The sequence below is a fragment of the Micropterus salmoides genome, unplaced genomic scaffold (genome assembly GCF_014851395.1).
Source record: "Micropterus salmoides isolate LMB-PRFRI ecotype aquatic unplaced genomic scaffold, ASM1485139v1 Ms_hic_scaffold_17, whole genome shotgun sequence".
NCBI classification, from domain to species: Eukaryota; Metazoa; Chordata; class Actinopteri; order Centrarchiformes; family Centrarchidae; genus Micropterus; species Micropterus salmoides.
In genome coordinates, this window is record NW_024040817.1 from 12,439,119 (window position 1) to 12,458,342 (window position 19,224).

Consider the following 19,224-nt stretch of genomic DNA (forward strand, 5'->3'; position numbering starts at 1 on the left):
ACACGTTTGGTTCTCGGTTGGACCGAGAGGAACCTGAGAACTTTGTGTTTTCTGGTGTACCTTTTGTATCTCCTAAATGTCCCTCTCTTTCTCCCTCCCCTCTCTGTTTTTCACACTCTTGCTCATTTACATTCACTGTACAATGCACGTTTCTCTTCCCTTTCTTATAGAATTCTCTAAAGTGAGGGAAACTAGGCCATTAGGCTGCAGCACAGCTTCTCCGTCACTTCAAGTATCCCCTCTCTTCCAATTCCCCTTTTCTCTGCTCTGTCTTTCTCTCCCACTTTGTCACCCTCCCTCCTGCCCCGTCTCATTCTCGCTATTTCCTTAAGTTGCCTGCGGTGTCCCTCGGTCTTTTCCCCCATTTTTTGTAATCACTATCACATGACATTCTCCTTTTCTTCCTTTCTATCTTGCTGCTCTTACTGCCTTGGGTACCACAGTGTCCTACCTCCAACTTGTCCCTTTGCTACTTTGTTCTGTTTTCTCTCCTATCATCCATAATCCATGCACACGCACACGCACGCAGACTTACACACTAATTCAATAGACCAGAAAAGTATTTCCAGGCACCTTCTGTTCCTTTTCAGATTTCTTTTTCCCTATGGCAGATTTTAATGGGATTTTGGGTACCATTTACCACTCATTCTGTACTTTAAAAGTGTGAAATGATGTTAATAGAAATGGCGGGGACAAAGGTATTTTAACTTAATCTGTTTTTAAAAACTATTTTGCTAACAACCATGGAGGTATTATCACTGTTTCATAAAGCCAAAGGAGTGCACATTATGCCACTATTCAGCAGTCCAGCATAAAAACCTACAGTATGTTACATACATATTTAAAGAGAGTAGGGCAGCTTTACACTCCTGTCTTTAGTAGTGACTTTTTAGTGATGTGGGTTAAACCTGCACTCGCGGTCAGTCAATGGGTAAAGCCATGTCTTCCTGCCAACCCTGGCTTGAACATGGGTTGCAGAATACTTTGGTGAACAGGCGTCTTCGTTAGGGACGAATCAGGATAATCCACAGACCTCCTCGTGAACAGTATTTTCAACCAACACCGACAGGAAATATGCACTACGCCACCTGGTACTGCAATTGGGATGCTTTTATCAGATAACCAAAACAGATATCGAAGCAGAAGACATACTTTTTTAATCCCTTTAGGGGAAAATACATTTCTTTACTCTGTTGTTATTATTATTATACACACACAGGTCCGAAATACACATACATGCACAAACAGGACCTATACTAATGCATTAACGTAGAGATATCATAGCGAGTGGGCTGCCACAAAGTCAGGCGCCCCAAGCAGTTAGAGGTTCAAGGCCTCGCTTAAGGGCACCTTTGATTGTGCCGCAGGGGGGTGAACTGGCACCTCTCCAGCCACCAGTCCCCACTCCATATGATTGATTCATGCTGGACCTGAACCAACTACCCTCCAGTTCCCAAGCCAAGTCCACAAGGACTGGGCTACCACTGCCCACTGCCGCATAATTGTTTTAAGTTTTCAATGATGCGAGGAGCTCAAAGACATTCCATACCCCTCCACTGTATTGGAGTAAAGGCGGCAATCTCTGGTATAAAACACTTCAAAATCTGGGCAATTAAGTCCAAAACCATCTGCAACTGCTAGATACTACCAAAGGTAAGAAAGAACAGTTGTTTTTTGGGGGGGTAAACAAACACTTTCATTTTGATTGGCACTTCTGTTGTTCAGCATCTGTAAGGTATACAGAACTACAGTGGCAGAACAGTGATTCACCAACTCAGTAGGCTCACTGAAATGAAGTGCTGAAAATTGTTTCAGCACTTATTCATTTCAGTGAGCCTACAGAGTTGGTAGCTGACCTTCCGAAAATCATTATTTTGATTATCAATTAATTGTTTTCATTGTAATCAGTCATTTATCAGATTAAACGCTTCTCCAATGTGAGAATTTGTCTCTTTCCTCTGTTTGATGTCATTGCAAAAGAAAGTATCAACAGATTAATTTATAATTAATAATTGTTAGTTGCAGGCTGAAAATGACTGAGGGAGCCGTGTTTTTCTCCTAACACAATGCTGATGCGTTGCAGAATCTCCTCTAAAAGGGGTGTAGAAGATCATGTTTGTGGTGACCCTAACCCTAAATTTAATAAAAAGAAATGAAGAATATTGTAATTACAAACACAAAAGTGTTGTCCTTGGAGGCAACCACTTTACAGACCAATTAATTTTCTCATGCGTCTAAAAAGGGTGGTAGGATATTCAGGTTCAGGTTTTAATTTGAAAAAATATGTTATGATAGTCTATTGATCTGTCCCTCTGAGTCCCCCTCCCCCCTACTTCCTCCTCCTCGTGCCCTTTGTCTGTTGGTTGCTGTCTTGTCCAGGTCCCTCCGGGCTAATCTGCTGGTGTACCAGATGCATGCGCTCATTAACCTGCTGCCACCTTCTAATAGCCTCATGAGCATGAAACAGTCTCTCACAAACACACACAGTTTCTTGCACATCAGTGACAGTTTTAAAAACAAAGACACATGTGCGCTTGGTGTCATGGGCTTTTCTTTTACTATACTGGTTTTTCATGAGCAGGGTTATTGGCAAAAATAGGGGAGTGATAAAATGGAAGCAAGGGTGACCCGAACTTGGTTTTCAGACAGAAACCGTGCTCATGCAGTTTTTTAAACACTGTTTTCCTTCGTTCATTTTGATTCCACGATCTCCATGGTTTTTATGCTATCTCCCCTGAAATCTCATTCTTCTCTCCCTAAAGGGAGATCCAAAGGATGCAAAAAGAGAGATGGATCTCTCACCTTCCCTCCCTTCCTTTACCCCTACATCCCTCCTTTACACCTCTCTCTTTCCAAGGCTAAAAGCCTCCTGTTTCCAGAGAAAGAGACTTCATACAAAAGGGGAGACAGGGAGGGAAAAAAACATCATCCAGTGTTTGTGTTTTTTTCTTACAAACGGCAGCTGTCTCTCACATTGCCTCCCCCATTCACACCCTTACACCCTCAAAGCCGTTGCCATATCCAAATCTACCACAAAATACCACATGGGACCTCCCCCACTATCCTCCCCTCCCCACACCCCCCCTGCCCACCCGAGTGTCTGAGCAGGGTGTGTGGAATAAATGAGCTCATTCATACAGTGTTGAGCAGCTCGATCCCTTTGCTGCACGACCCAATGTAAACAAACCTAAGGTAGCTAGTTGCAGGCAGCAGCAGCTAGAAGTGTGCTTGGATCAGAACCACCACTGCTGATGTTGGGTTAAAACGATATTTGAAAAGTCATATTGTACAGTTAAACAACATTTTGAGCCTTCATTTCACAGCTGCTGAAAACAACTTCCACCTCCCACTGGGCTTAGATTTAAATTGGGGTTTAGCAGTTGATTTCTCTTATGCCTGAAAGGTTCAGTCAATCATAAGGAGAAGCATTTGCAGATGCAGTTAAAAAAAACACTGTACAGTGTAAAACCTTGTACAGGACTTTCTTTAATTTCCCTTCATTTCAAGTAAAAATAACTTAACAGTTGTAGTTTTAATTTAACTTAAAATAATTAGTCAGCTAACTAGTTGAGATAAATCCATCAAAAGTCACTTTTCAAGAAAAAATGCCAGACATGTTTTCAGCTAAGAATTTGCTGTTTTTACCTTGTCGTACATTATAATAAACTTAAATCTATGGGTTTTGGATTGCTGGTCTGAGAAAAGGAAAAAAAAAACACTTCAGGCTCACCTCATCATTTTCTGACCTTTAATAGACTTAACAATTAACCAAGTAAAAAATCGACACATTAATTGATAGTGAAAATACTTCCGAGATGCAGCCCTACTGCTGTGTGTTCACTTAACTGATTAAATTCCTGTTCATTTCAGTTAGCTTGCAGGGGCGAAGTAAATTCTTTAATTTAAACCTCCTATGCTGGAGTCTTAAAGGTTTGTAGACAGTTATGGCAGTACAAATACATCTCTTGACTAAACGGTGTGAATTTATAGTCCCATTAGCAATGAAGTTAACTAGCTAAGCTTTTGAGACTGACTAATGCTAGCATGTTCTCGGTTGGCTGGCATGTTACGTTTAGTGTAATTCACTAACTAAAACTAAGACAAGTCAAAAGTATTTTGAAAAATAAACACATTTTTAAAGCTTAATTTTTACGTAAAACTGTCTTGATCCTCCCCCTTGAATTACTTTTATTCTGTTTCTGTTTGTCAAAGTATGAATCAAACAAGGGATTACTGCTCCCCTGCTTTGTCCATTAATTGTCATATAAAGGAATAATGACAAAGTTAATAGTTCTTAGTTTTGCGTAGCAGTATTGTTCTATTCTCCATACACTGCAGAGGATTCTACCATGTCAGGCAAAATTTAATAGTCAGTTTGGTGTGGCTCTAACTCCTCATTCACATTCTTTCGATGTTCTTTCTTTCACTGAAATCCATCTTCTCCTGTCTACGAATGTTCTGCACCATCAGACTATCCTGCTCTTGGTATCTGTGTATGAATGGACAGGCACATACTTCATAATGAGGAGCCCTGTCAGCACTTCAGCTTCAGAGACTTTTATTGCAAAGTGTAGCAAGTAGGAGTGAAACAGAGGGGCTGTGTTATAGAGCAGTATGGTTCCACCATATCAACTATGTAATTACTACTGTAAGGAATAATAGAAGATAATGACTTTGCATGAAACTAAAGTGCAGTAGTCTTTCTCCGCCCCAGAACTCCCGCGTACAGGGTCTGCCGATCTTCATCAGCTCACAGACATCAACACTCAGCTACTAAATCCAAAACATGAGGCGGCAAAATAAAGTATATACTATTGCAATTTGATAACAATAGACAGCTATATTTATCCAATTTCCAGAGCATATGAATGACAGTTTTTACAAAAAGGTCCTATTGTGTTTTTTGAGTACATGCATCTATTTCCATCTGTTTTTAAATCACTGCTCCAATAAGCCAGTAGGAGGAAAAGCACTTGGAGGATGAGACCTGTTTACCAAGCTGCTGCTGCAAAATGCATTGTTGGCAGATGGGTGTGTGTCTTTTCTTCCTTTTCATTATTAACTCCACAATGGTGCTTAAACCACTGAAAATGCCTGTAAAGCCATTGGGCTGAAGTGGAAATATAACAGTGTAGGGCTTTGTACAAATAGTTTTCAAACCCTAGCAAATGTCACACGCAGAAATTAATTGGTTTTAATAATAAATCATTGCTTTAAGTATTGCAGACATTGCTGGAATCTCATTTCCCAATGTCTTTTATCCATTCAACCCACCATCTAAACAGCAAACTCCAAAACATAATTTAAATTAGAGCGGAAATGGAAAGCTTATCTCCCATGCAAAAACAACAGCAAGAAAACCTTTATAAAAAATGGATTGACTGATTAAAAAATAATAATCATTTACACCTTTCACCCAGGACCGGTTTATTCACTGAGGTAATCAGACAGATTTCACAAAGCCCTTCTATGTGGTGACCTTTGCTTTGGCTCATTACACAGTGTAGTTTCAGTTATAATTAATTAGCTGGAGCTATATTTATTTCTTTATTCACAATTTTTGTTAATGCTCTTATTTGTTCATCTATCATACTGTAAGATTAATTCACACTCTGAGTAGTAGAGGCGCTGAAGGTCAGCTATCACAAGTTGAGCACATTATAACCACTATTTTACTGTACGTTTAACATTTCTGGTACAACAATAAGAGAATTGCTGTAAATAGTGACCTGAATCTAAATGTCCAGAGACTTCAGTCTGTGTTTAAAATCTTTGATCTTGGAAGCAACTGCCAAACATCATAAAACTAAACAGTCAAAACATTGTGCAGCCATAATAGAGAGACAAAAATATCCAGTGGGGCCAAAAAGCTACCACTGACACTGCTTGTAGAAAATCAGTGAAACCAAAAGACTAACAAAAAAAAACGTAAAGGTTCACCTGAGAAGGCAAACAGAACAACACCACTGTGCATTTCCTAACACAAAAATTACATGACACTGTTTCCTATAAACTGTAGCACAGCATTGACTCGCACCTCGCTTCTCATTTTAACATCATCTCATTTCTGCCCTCCCCGCTGGCCATGTGACCCGTCTTACCTCTCATATTCCAGGTTGTCGTGGTCACAGCGGGCGTCTTTGTGCTTCTCCCAGTCCTTCCCGTGGCGGCACGTCGTTAGCGACACAATGTCCTTTCCATTGTGGATGTGATGAAGGGCGTTCCTGGTGTCTGAGCCGATGCCCGTCAGATAACGCTTCCCTTTGAACATCAGCAGGTACTTTCTTCTTGGCGGTATGGTGTTCCTCACCAGCCAGCCCCGCTCCCCACCCTTCTGCGGGTGATCCTTTGAGAACAGAGGGATGGAGACGTCAAAACCTGGCCTGAAATGCTCTGTGTTGAGGCTGGCTTTGGCTAAGATGGCATGGCCGATGTTGAAGCCCAGGTCCTCTGTGTAGTTAGGCCAGGTGCCTGAGTACAGGTTGAAGATTAGGTGGTTCCGCCCGTCATTCCACAGCGGGTAACCACGGATACGTTCATCCACATTGGGCACAAACTGTCCTGATAGCTGGTCCCTATCTAAGGTGTCTATCCCAAGCACGAACAGACATGCTTCGCGGGGGTCTGATGTGTAGTACCGTGACTCACCTATAGACGTCAGGATCTTCCTATAGCTCTCTGACACACGATCATTTTTCTCTGATGGATATATATACACCCTGAACCCTTCCCTGCCTCTGCGACGACACCGCGAGAAGTCAAAACAGGTCTCCATGCGGCAGCGACTGTCCTTATAAATGGCGGACCATGCCTGACGGCGCTGGCGGGGTGACTCAGCTGTCCCGGGGTCTGTCTGGAGCTCATCCAGGTGGGCATAGCGGGGCAAGAAGGCCCGGTCAGTCCAGTTGGGCCAGGGGCGCACCACTTCACCCCGCTGCCGTGTCAGCAGCCGGAGCAGACGCAGCTGGACTCCTCCACCCCAGTAAAAGAGGACCAGCCAGCAGCACGCACACAAGCCCAGCAGAACATATTTCTTACGCGCCTGCATGGGGGCCTGTCACAGTCTCTTTTTCCCGCTCTGTCTCTCTCTCGTCCTCTGTTTGTCTTCTCCTCTGCCCCTCAGCTCTGTAGCCTCACAGGGGCGGGGTACTGATTTGTGATTTCTAACAAGGAGCTTCTAACGGAGGACAATGTGTTAACAAGGACATCACTGCCTCTGTGTGTGGCCCAGTCCACACTACCATCTAGAACAACGCAATCTGAGTTACTGACTTCCGTCTCTCAATCTCTTCTTGCCTTCCCCATTTGCTCTCCACTGTGTGCTCTCAGATGTGTGCGTTAGCCTGTCTTTGCTGTGGCATGCTCTGCTGCTGCTTCTGTGTGCATTTCTTCCGTTGCCCAGCCTGGTTGAGAGTGATGAAGGGTGATTTCTCCGCTCTCTCAGGCCAAGCTTGCTGCTTCATGGTGCCTGGCACGACTGCTGTCTGCAGGGCCCCTCCTAGGGAGAAGTAAACAAACAAGAATACAGATCAGTACACAGACAAAGTTGCCATTCTGCAACCAACATGGAGACATACTCTGGGATTAGTCGTGAAACTACTGTCTCAAGAGGTGCCATAACTAACACTTTTGAAAGCCCAACGGGTATAATCTTTTATTCGCTTTTCTTTTTGGACAGATATATGTAATCAACAAACCTAATCCCATTTAATAAACATATTATCAAATAGCAATAAAGTCGCACAACTGGGTAATGTTTCACAGGCATCAGATGATTTTATACAGTCAAAATTCCTCTTCAGATTAAGCTCATGAAGATAACATTTTAAAAAAGTACAACTCAGTGCTCTCTCAAAAAGGCATGCATCCATGATAGCCACACATCAAAACCATCACTTCATGGAGTCCACCCTCTCTCTATATCTGTCCATGTCTGGTTTCCTCATTCCTGTGAAAAAGATGGATCTTTGCAGGCTCATATGTGCTGTGATGTTTACTGACTTCTGGAATAGTCTTTTGAGACAGTATGGTAAACCGGGAGCAACAGACGGGACCAGATATCATCATGCTCTTCAAGCCCGAGTTGAACTGAGCCAGATACAGTTGAGGTGCAGTGGAGGAGAAAATGAGAAAGCGTTTAGTATCTGAAATGGAGATTTGGAAACGTAGAAGGAAAACAGAGCAACTTCATGGCTCTGAAACGTCCGTTCACGTTGGAGAGACTGAGTGAAGCCTTTTTTTGTTACATATGCAACAGTTTTTCAGCTTCATATTTTTGCCACACATCCCCCCATAACTCCCCAACATGTACAGTACACTTGTGTGTGTGCGCGTGTGGAGAACACCTAACAGTGAAGGGCAGTGTTCATTCTGCCAGCTGCCACACAAAGGCAGCTTTCAGGTCTCACCTGGCCACTTTCTCTTTCTACCTCCCATTCACATTCCCCATTTCTGCCCCTTCTCCAGCCAAGCAGAAGTGATGCCTGCCTTCTTTGCTTGCAATAAAACAAAACAGCACACCGGCGATGTGGGTAAACAATGCATCCTCTGATTTCTTCACCTCAAAAAGGATAAAAGAAATAGGGAATACCTAGGATCTAAGAACATTGTTGTTTTAGCTTGACCCCCATGCATTTGTCTATTACAACTGGTTTTCAACAGGATCTGTAAACTGGAGAGTCCTTCAATTTTCTCAATCCACAAATTAGAATTAAAACCTACAATAAAGTTAAAACGCAGAGTTGTGACACTTTCAACCAACAGCAACAAATGTGTGCTCTACCAGTGTTGCATAAGTGTGTGTCTATCAATAAGCTAAGAGCTTTGTATAAGTGACAGAAAATGATTCACTAAACATTTATACAGCAAAAAATGATTCCAGCTCCTCAAATGTGAGTATTTTTTTGTGTTTTGAAATGGTTGCAAATTAAATATATTTGGCTTTTTGACTGCTGGTCAGACAAAAGAAGAAATCTTACCTTCATGTCATTTTTTGATGAGATAGCAAGATTAATCGGCAAAAAAAAGCTTACAAACCATGCATGTATAATAGGGCGGTCACTTTTTATTTTAAATTCAGACAAAAGAAAAAATCAATCCGTAATGGTCTATGGTCTGGCTGTGCCTTGTTCTCGAATAATTGACGTTCTCTTTGCAAACGCAAAACAAAGACTAGTGAGCGGTGCTGTACAGATAACCATGAAACCAAATCATCTTAGAAGTAATTTGGTGAGGAAGCATTTTGGATTTGATCAATGGCAGGACTGTTTGCTGACTTGGTAAAATGCAACTGCCTTACCGTAACGCTAGTTTGTTACTCACGTGAGGCATAGGAGGCACTGCAAATGATGGTTAGACTACATGGGTGGCTTTCTAACACATCTTGGTTTGAACAAGGGGGAGAGCCCTTGCACTTGACTGTCAAGCTTGAATGTAGCAGAAGCATCTGAGCACATGAGCCTTTCTGGAAATGCATTCTTGCAGTCCCAGTGTGTGTGAACCCAGTGTCAGCCAAACTGCACCAGATAATTCAGGTTAGCTAATCTGCCTGTGGAGATGTTTTTAGATGATTTTTGGCACCTCCCTTGTTTCTACTTCTCTGGCTACGACTGTCGCAGCCTGGGCAGCAAGCAGTCCAAGTTGGGGAGAAATAGACACTTGGGATCCTATTACATACTCCTCATCAATAATTCACATGCTCCTTTAGTTAAGGCATTGATTTTCCTTTCTTTCTTTTTTTCGTGCCTTACATCCCCTGCCACCAACCCTGTATGAGCTCTGTTCTGGTGATTTGTGGTTGTAGGGATAATTGATAGTGATGGCAAGAAGGTGTAATAGAAAAGTGATGGAGGGTATCATTATAATGATGGTAATAATGATGGGCATGAAGAATTTATTCTGTTGCCATATTTAATCTAATGTCATTAAATGGCCATTGCTTTGAAAAAATACTCTACTAAAGATATTTACATTGATTTAAGTGCATTGTGGTCTCTCTATTACTGTGGGGTCAACAATAGGAGTATCCTTTACTTGACATGCAAACACAGAACTAGCGCCCAGACTGAGCGTATTTCTATTAACTCCGCTACACTTTATTCAATTTAACTTATCGAATAGTACCAGCCCAAAGCTCAAACATGAACTGATTTCAAAATTACAATACAAAGAGAAATTTCTGAGGCATTGAGGTGTCACAGGTTTAGAGGAGGGCGGAGGATAATATGTGAATTGAACATAATCATTGAAGATAGAATTGAATAATATTACAGGATATTATAGCACAAAACTACCCATTTATATATATATATATATATATATATATATATATATATATCCACAAAAAAAACCATTCCCCCATCTTATCGCCTGACAGTTGGTTTGTGAAAGCCTCCGTTGATCACTGTTATGTTCATCCCTACCATTTTGTGTGCAAGGACAAACCGTACAATGGCAGTGTGTGGCCATTAACTAGCAGCAATAATGATGAATGTAAGCCAGTAAAACTCTGGGGCAAGCCTGGACCTGTCAAGGCCTGACAAGATCTTTAGAGCTACAAATCAGCAAGAAGACACACACGTATGGATGCACACATATACACACGTAAGTGGCTTTAAGTGGTGAGAGAAGTCCCTCTGTCATGGATCAATGATGGATCATTATGCTTGGGTGACTAGCACTGGAAAAAGCCACAAGGCTCATTGAATAGAGGGGCATGAAGGTGGAAGGACAGGGTTCAAGGAAAGGTTAGAGCAGGATTCAGAGCCCAACATTTCCACCCCTTGTCATTTGTCTCCCATCTATATGTTCTTCCCTTAATTCCTACTTGCTCTGTATTCCATCATTCCTTCCTTCTATTTTCGCCTCTCCTTTCGCCACCTTTTCCTATCCTAACTAAGCTGACTGGAGGGTTTCACATGGAAACAATACCATTTTTGCATGATTTCCATTTTTCAATTATTCCTGCTTCATCCTCAAAAAGGGGGCTGGGGGATGAAGCAAGAGGCACAAAACACTTAATCACAGACAAAAGGAATACACTCTGCATGGCCAACAATGCTTTGATCATTTGCTCGCCTTCAGTGCAAAGAAACTTCTAGGAAGGTTCATTTAGAGTCTATTGAACAAGCTATGAAATTGTGTCAACACTGCAAAGTGAAGAAAATGTAATAATGCATACTGCATTAAAACCATCTAATATAAAGTGGCAAGTGAATCACGTACTGTTTCTTCACAATGTTCCATGTCCCCAATGCAAAGAAAGTACCTCTCAAGTTGTTTGCTCAAGGTACCTTACCTTGCTAAAATGCCACAGTTTTGGAGGTACTCTCAGAGCATACTCATATTTAAAGTTAAAAGATTTTCATTGAATCCGACCCCCTTTTAGATATTATTTAAGGCGGCATTTTCATGGATTTACATTCTCTATTTAGCTGTTTATATAGTAGTTGTCATTGTTAATGGCAGACCGCCATCCCCGCGATGGGTTAAAATTGCCTTCACACGCACGAAGGATTCACAGGAAAATGGTTCATGCATGTAATTTTTCATTTTATCATGGAGATTTCAGCCTCACTGTTGATTGTTCACTCCCCTACAGCCGTACTATTCAACAGGCAAAACACGGAGTGTCTTTTAATATGACAACTTTCCTGTGCCCTGCTCCTAAACTACTTGCACCATGCAGCATGAAATCAAATCACAGGAACAATTATTATTGACTGACCTTATTAAAATATTGTGAGTTTTTTTGGTTTGTTTGGTTGGGTTTGCTGTAGTATTACCACCTTGCTAATGACCACCAGATACCAGGGTGTCGGCAAATCAACCAGGAATTAAATATTTTTAACTTGGACTTCCTGTTGAAAACAGTGGGCAGATCAGTACTTAAAGGACAGGAAGGTAATAAGTCAAGAGGAATGAAATGTTAAAGTGACATGGAAGGAGACAATGACAAGGGAGAGAAGGACTTAATGATCGATATTTCATGGATGACGGCTGGACCCAATCCATATACTTCCTGCCCTTGATCTCTTCCTCTCTGAGGGGCCTGAGCGCTTCCCTCCACTGTTTCTACCTGATGTGGTTTTACACAACTACACTATTAAGTCATTCAGGGAAATGGAATTGAAATGTGTCTTCCCATCGGTCTCCCCTGAGTTGTGTTTACACAGCAGCTTATTCAACTGTGGTTTTGCAGCCTTTGATAGAAAATGAAAACTGACATGCTCTGAAATGGATGTCACCAATGATGGCCTTCTGCAGGAAACTCAGAAGTTGTCAATTTCTGCTTTTCTCCCACCAAATGGGATATTTTTATAAAGACATTTCTGCCTTTCAGGGACAGATTGGCATTTCCCTTATTTGTTCCAATTTGCTGTTTTCTGGCCACAGCACCAGTGCTCAGCACAACTGACAATGTAAACGCTCAAAATGAAATCCACTACCATTAGAGTCATTCTCTGGGTAGCAGAGCCATTGCCACTGTATGAGAAGCAGCAGCAGCAGCAGCATTATTATGTCTGAAATGATTTGGATACTGACATAGAGCAGGTTGTAAATTGACACTGGATGGGCCAAATGCCTGGCAAAATGAGATTTCCATTCCTTCCTAAATTATATGGTTAGCTAGTGAAGACAATCAATACCTGATTGATGGAGGCCTACCATACACTGACACAAACCCTGGGTGATTGCACTATACAAATGCCAGTGTTAAGTGACAGCAGGCCTTTCAGAGACTTTCTGTGGCTGTGTGTGTGAGTCTAAACTATACTTAAACACAAATCTGGCATGTGTGTTTTCACTGGTCTAAAGCTGGCAACATATTAGTTCAGCAAAATGAAGTGTTCTGAAGAAAACACAAATCTTGTGGTGAGGTGAAACGCTCGGTCGAGCTAAAATTAAAACCCGGACTCTGTCATTGTGGGCCTGAGAGATGTGACAGTGTAACCGGGGACCACAAGATGGCCGCACTACGTTGTTTGTGTTAATGCGGTGGTTCTAAATCTTTTAGCCTTTAAAATGGAGCTACGTACACTTGTGACCCCTCAGTACGGGCTTCAGATGTAGGGGTGGTGATGGTGCAATGGAAAGCCTTTGGTGTGAGAGACCTGGGTTCAATCCCCCACTATGACCCATCCATCAATGGTCCCTGAGCAAGACACTTAACCTCTAGTTGCTCCTGAGGAGTGTGACCTCTGACATATATAGCAATTGTAAGTCGCTTTGGATAAAAGCATCAGCTAAATGAATAACTGTAATATAAATATGTCACCAAATGGAGGCCAGTTCAACTAAAGAGTAATTTTTCCTTCTGAGACTGTTTTATTTGGGAACGGTTTAAAGTTGTAATCCTTAAGATTTCAGTCCTGCTTGATTTGGTGATACCAGTGGTTACCATGGTAAAACCAAGTGCAGTTTAATACAATAGGTCCCAGACACCAGCAGGACAAGGAGTTGGTAGCCTTGCTATTAAGTAGGAGAGATGTGCTGCCTGTCGCCTGTAACTCCAAAGTAACATCTAACAAGTCACTGTAGCTGCTGCTTCTTGTTCCATGGTTGCATTCTGTACTCAAAAAAAATGCAGATTCACCATAAACGTAACCCAATGTTTTGCCAATTTGAAAATTCTAATGTGAAGCAGCTTCAACAGGAAATACTGGGTTTGCATTAGAGGTAACTTAAAACCGCTCTGCTTCCATGTAAAGAGAGTGAACAATAGTGTAGCTGTTATCAGTGAGATAACATCATGCTGAATTACATGCTGCATTGTTTCCTGTGAATCCCTCATGCGCGTGAAGGCAACTTGAATCCAGCGTGGTAATGGCGGACTCCGCCACTTGAAAAGAACTGTAATATATAGAAATAGTACCAAAATGGGGTATGATTTCATGAAAATCTCATGGATAATGGCTAGAAAGGCATATATATATATATATATATATATATATATATATATATATACATATATATATATATATATATATATATATATATATACATATATACATATACACACACACACAAACACACACACACCTATTTCACAAGCAAACAGCAAATATTAGGAAAAAACATACCTAACTTTTGTAGCAGATATAGATATTTTCTGCTTTCCTTTTCCTCATGACCCCCCACATTTAACTTCCGACGCTCAAGTTAGAAACCACTTTGTTGGTGTATGTTTCATTGTTTTAGTGACCAGAGTGGCTGGTCTAGCCAGTAAATTGTGTATGTGTTTATTAACTCTGTGTTTTTACTGGTGTGAATAGCTGGGTTGCATTTCTGCTCAGGTTGTACACAGAATATGTGAGGTTTTTCTGTTTGTCTGTTTGTACGTAGTTGTTTCAGTCAGTCTGTGGCGAGTCAAGGAAAAACCTGCTGCGGTCAAATAAAATCGAGCTGTCTACCCTGACAGACCTGCATTAAAGGCTTACAACCAGGATGTGATTCATGTTCTATTTTCTGTCCTCACCTAGCTGCCCTTTTAAATTGAGGTGCTCTTTACACTCCCCCACACCATATGCAAATATAAGCAGACACACACACACACACACACACACGTGTATTTTGGTCTTCGCTGAACAAATGGCTTTTTACTGTATAAAAAAAGAATTTCTCTTACTGTCTACACGCAGCTACTGGAGTATTTTTCCATTAGCTCGACCACCTCTGAACCATAATGGCCATAGACTTAATCAAGCGGTGGTTCTTTTACAAGGCCATTTTCAGAATATGGATAACAGCACGTTCATCTCCACCTTAATAAAACCATACTTGCTCCACGTGGACAGACATGGTTAATAAGATGTTTACCTCAACCTGAACGTGCAGCAACCGCGACCAGCTTCCCAACCGTGCTCACATTCCAATTCCAGCATAATTACAAGCCGGGTTGATTAATTATGTCTCAACAATATGCTGCACTCCAACGCCACAAGGGCTAATTAACGGAATGAACAAGATGAGTAGGAACAGTTATTAGGAGGTTCAAGCTTGCGCTCTGAATTTGGCCAAGCTCTTTACAGTCCCAGAAAACAGGCAGAAAACGTGTGGACCATGCTGTAACGCACAGAGACCAAGATCATAGGTAACACTGGCACACCGCTCTCAGCATATAGAGTGGAAACGCCTACTGAGGACATTGATAGAGCAAGAGCACTGCTCTGTGTTGAGGGTGCCTGGCTGTGCACCTGACAACACACACAGCAGAAACGGCGTGTAGTGAAATCCATCTGCCTTATTAACCAGTCCTGCTCGCAGTGCATGCTACCTGCAACTCATCTTATCTCTGCACTTTCAGCCTGGAGGCATCCCTATCGCTGAACTCAGATCAAATTGGCTTATAAGCAATCTGACCTTGACAACGTGGGGATGATATACGATCTGACACAGGCATAAGGAAGACGGGACACATTCCAGACAGTTCAATTAGTACAGTGTCCCTGACATCTAAGATTAAAGCAATCATTTTTGCAGAAAAGATTAAATTGATTACAAAGATCTTCCTCCCTCTTTTATTTTTAATGCCATTCCTTTACTCTCCAACAAGATTATTATTACATATGTTTACACAAGAACAATAAAAAAGTGCATGGAACTTTGTGATCATTATGCAGCTTTTAAGTTAGTTAATCAGTAATTAGTTTTTAAAGGTTACACGCTGATATTCACAAACCCTCTAATGAATGCCTTATTTCTGGAAATGCCCCCACCCCTGGCATATGAATATTGTCTGTATTGGCCAATACATTGACAAGACAAGATGTACGCTTTTCTTAATCACCAGGGAGGGTATTACAGAACCATCATGAATGCAAATAAGACGAGGGGGTGGCCATTAGAATAAAGTAATTTCATAAATCAGAGGAATCCATGTAGGCCCACAGCTTGCCATCAGGATCTACCTTCAGAGCCTTTTTCTGCGCGTCCATGATAATGACAGCACTTTATTTTAGATCACTGAAGACAACTCCTTTTTTTCAGCAAAAATAACTAGAGAGTTGTAATTAATCGCTGCAATGAACTCGGGCAGCCTTGTTTGTTTCTTTGGGATTCATTAACACATGGAGCACTTAGCTGGATGTGAAAGCAGGTAATTCTCTATACTCTTTCACAAGCTATTAACTATATCTTGAATGTACAACAGACATCCAATACATACAGAAGCCAGAGCAAAGCATTTACATTTGGACTGCATCAAGATGATACAGTCCTGTGGTGTATTTATATTAAATCTAAGGTGTTAGCCAGGGGTTTCAAAATAGTATTCAGGTTAATGGAAATTCCCTCCAGCTCTCACGAAATACTTTATATTTTAAGAACTAAATCTTATTTTGTTGTGCTGCCTGACTGGAAGTTCTGTCATAGTATGATAGTCTACTGTTCCCCAAATGTCTTGTACTTTCCTGTCTCTGTCTTCTGCTCACTGTCTTCTTCAGTAAGTGTGCAAAGTATTTTAAGACTTAACAAGTGGCAGCATTATTTAATATTCTTGGATGGTGGCAGAGTAATGTGCAACCCACAGCCCATCTGTCCAGTGGGAGAAACGGATCATCTGCCAAAAGATCCCAGCGTGTGTTGAAGATTTTCTCTTAACTCAGAGTTGATGTAAATCTTTGAAAAAGACCCAGAGACCACACAATTATCTACATCTGCATCAGAATTACAGTTAATCCATAGGTCCATAAATGCATCAGCCTTTCTGTGACACAGCAGCAGCATATTAGAACCCTACTTAGTCCTACGTGCGGCAGTCTCACTACGCCACCTAATCAGCCTACCTGTCACAGAAGGGTATTGTGATCCTAGGAAGGTGGCGGCAGGTTCATCCAGGTCTGAGGTGGGAAGCTCAGGTTCTCCAGTCCCCCTGAAGCAGAATCACTACAGTTGCGCACTGAACTGTTGAGCGCCCTGCTCTAGCGGCGCTGCTACAGCTCAGCCCGCCGATGACACCAGCTGTAGAGGCTTAAAACACCAACTCCTCCGCCGTACGGAGCGATCTCGATTTACGTGCCCTAATATGCTTAAGTTACAAGGCTGACAAGGCGCAAACATGCGCGTTCATAAAAATAATCTGAGGCGGAGTGTCCCGCCGCCCCCTCCTGTCTGTCCTCACTCGCCGATATGTCGGGTAGGCTACTCCTTTATTATCCAGCCTGCACCCCTCTCAGTCAGCGCACCATAGACCGTACATCACCGCGTGCTAACCCACACTGAGACAGGTTGCGTCTGTCAAACAGGCTAAACCCTATAACCTCAAGGTAAAGTGCCCCTGTTGCACTTACAATGAGTTTAGGTAATTGACATTTATTTATTAACAATACGATATAACAAAATGACTTCTAGTTTTGCTTCTGTGTATGAGGGCAACACTTGTGATTCCAATCTCAAGTAGCGTGCATCTGAGTAGCGTGAGTGACAAAGGTGCTGAGCGCCATGCAAATGATTGAGTCTACTACATCTGACGTGATCGTTTGAAAGTGTAAAACGCACTTTACAGAAACATATTCCTTATTTTACAATCGCAGCATGTGCCACTATGTCAGGAGACAATAGCGCGTTTCCTTGTATTTTTATAAGCATACATGAGCTTTGCAATGGTGATTGATTCCTTTAGACCAGAGAATAAGATCCACGTGAGCCAATTAACGAATAACCTACCCTATGACTATGAATACGGAAAATGGAACCTGCTATCTCAGCAGATACATCAGTGTAGGCCTATCCATTATTACTCAGATGCATCTATGATGAACACGTCCTGTAAACACAGACAGCAGAAATCACCCAGTACGATCCCCGCTGCGCTCCGACTTCTCCCCGACAGAGAGCTCGCCCTTACCGGGTGGCGAACCGCGCTCTTCTCCTCTCTGGTAATTTTCCTTTTCACACCACGGCCGGGCATTTGCAAATCAATTCAGCGTGCAAGCGCGAGTCTCCCCGTCGGGATATGAATGATGAATTTGCGTGTTAAATTGTCCATTTTCCATATCCTCAACAGTCCACACACGACCCGCCCCCGGGCGGTGGTGATTGGTTCATTGGCTTCTCAACGTCTTCGTCGCACCGTAAAGAAAAACACACATCTGGATGTTACCCTGCGCAACTGGGCGCTTCGGAAACACCGAATTACGCATAGGAATTCAACCGACTTGGAGGGGCGTCACGTTTCTCAAGGCTCCCTTAAAAGTAGTCTACTGTTTATTGTGGCTGATGATAGCAATCTTGTCACCTCTGCGGAAAGTGTGGTTTCAAATGCATCTCTGCAAACATTGGGCCACCATTATGATGATGATTTTGTATGAGGAACACCAGTCTGGGAGGATTTTCTTGTTTTAATAGTTGAGTTCTAGAGGGTCTCGAGTTGTCTGCTACAAACCGATGATACTAGGCTATGTCACGCATTATTACTCAAAATTAAAGTAGACTACAGTTATGTAATATCCTTAATTACTTTGGCAACAGACAAACACAAATGCGCTCCATTAAGAATCTGCAAGGGGATGGGACTCTGCATGATAATATCACTGACAGCAGGGCGCTTTCTTTCCACAGTTAAACCGGGCGCTCCCGGCATTTCTGAGACTCTTGCGCCACTCTGAGTCCGGATTGAGTCATCCTCCTTTGTCTTGCTTTGGAAGAATATCTTATCTCTGGATCTGTCTCCAGCGCAGCGCTAAACCGAGAGAGGCAGACTGTGCAGGCGAGACTAATCGCTGAGCAACAGTGCAGAGGCTTTCTGAGGATTAGTGACACCTGTCACAGTCTGAATGTGGTTTCAACATGTTTTTACAGAAACAGAAAAGGGGACAATTTCATTAAGAATCAAAATTCCATAATTGCTTTAAAAATGAAGTCGTATCAAACCCTGACAATTGAAATGTGCTACATAGCTATATTATTCAACATTATTAATGTAATTATTATTATTAGTGTTATTGTTGTTGAAGTTAAGCTTTCAAATTAGGGGTTTCACATTCAAGAGGCTGATAAGAAATAATGGAAATCCAGTTTAATCTCGACAGGATCATACTCATACTAGACGATTCTTATAGCATTACGCATTTTTAAATAAATCTTTCAATTGGAATTATGTTACCAGTAGTCCAATATGGAAAATACACCATGCAATTATAGCTAGCCGTGTAAACTTAAATTAAGCAGACACGCTGTAAAGTGGAAATGTGAGGTGACAACAACAGCCTGTTGTGGAAACGATTG

General features: G+C 41.9%; 1 protein-coding gene across 2 annotated transcripts in view; it reads right to left on the reverse strand.

Annotated features, from left to right (window-relative positions):
* The window catches only part of LOC119907162 (exostosin-1c), a 92,351-nt gene extending 74,298 nt beyond the window's left edge, over window positions 1-18,053 (reverse strand). The window contains exons 1-2 of one of the 2 annotated variants that reach the window (XM_038724799.1): window positions 17,846-18,053; window positions 6,102-7,498 (exon numbers count right to left, since the gene is read on the reverse strand). In XM_038724799.1, coding sequence (XP_038580727.1) covers window positions 6,102-7,048 — 947 coding nt within the window. In that variant the 5' untranslated portion in view covers window positions 7,049-7,498; window positions 17,846-18,053. Of the gene's footprint in view, window positions 1-6,101; window positions 7,499-16,784 lie in introns of both variants that reach the window. The other variant, XM_038724797.1, reaches the window with a different exon arrangement.
* Window positions 18,054-19,224: the final 1,171 nt, after the last annotated feature.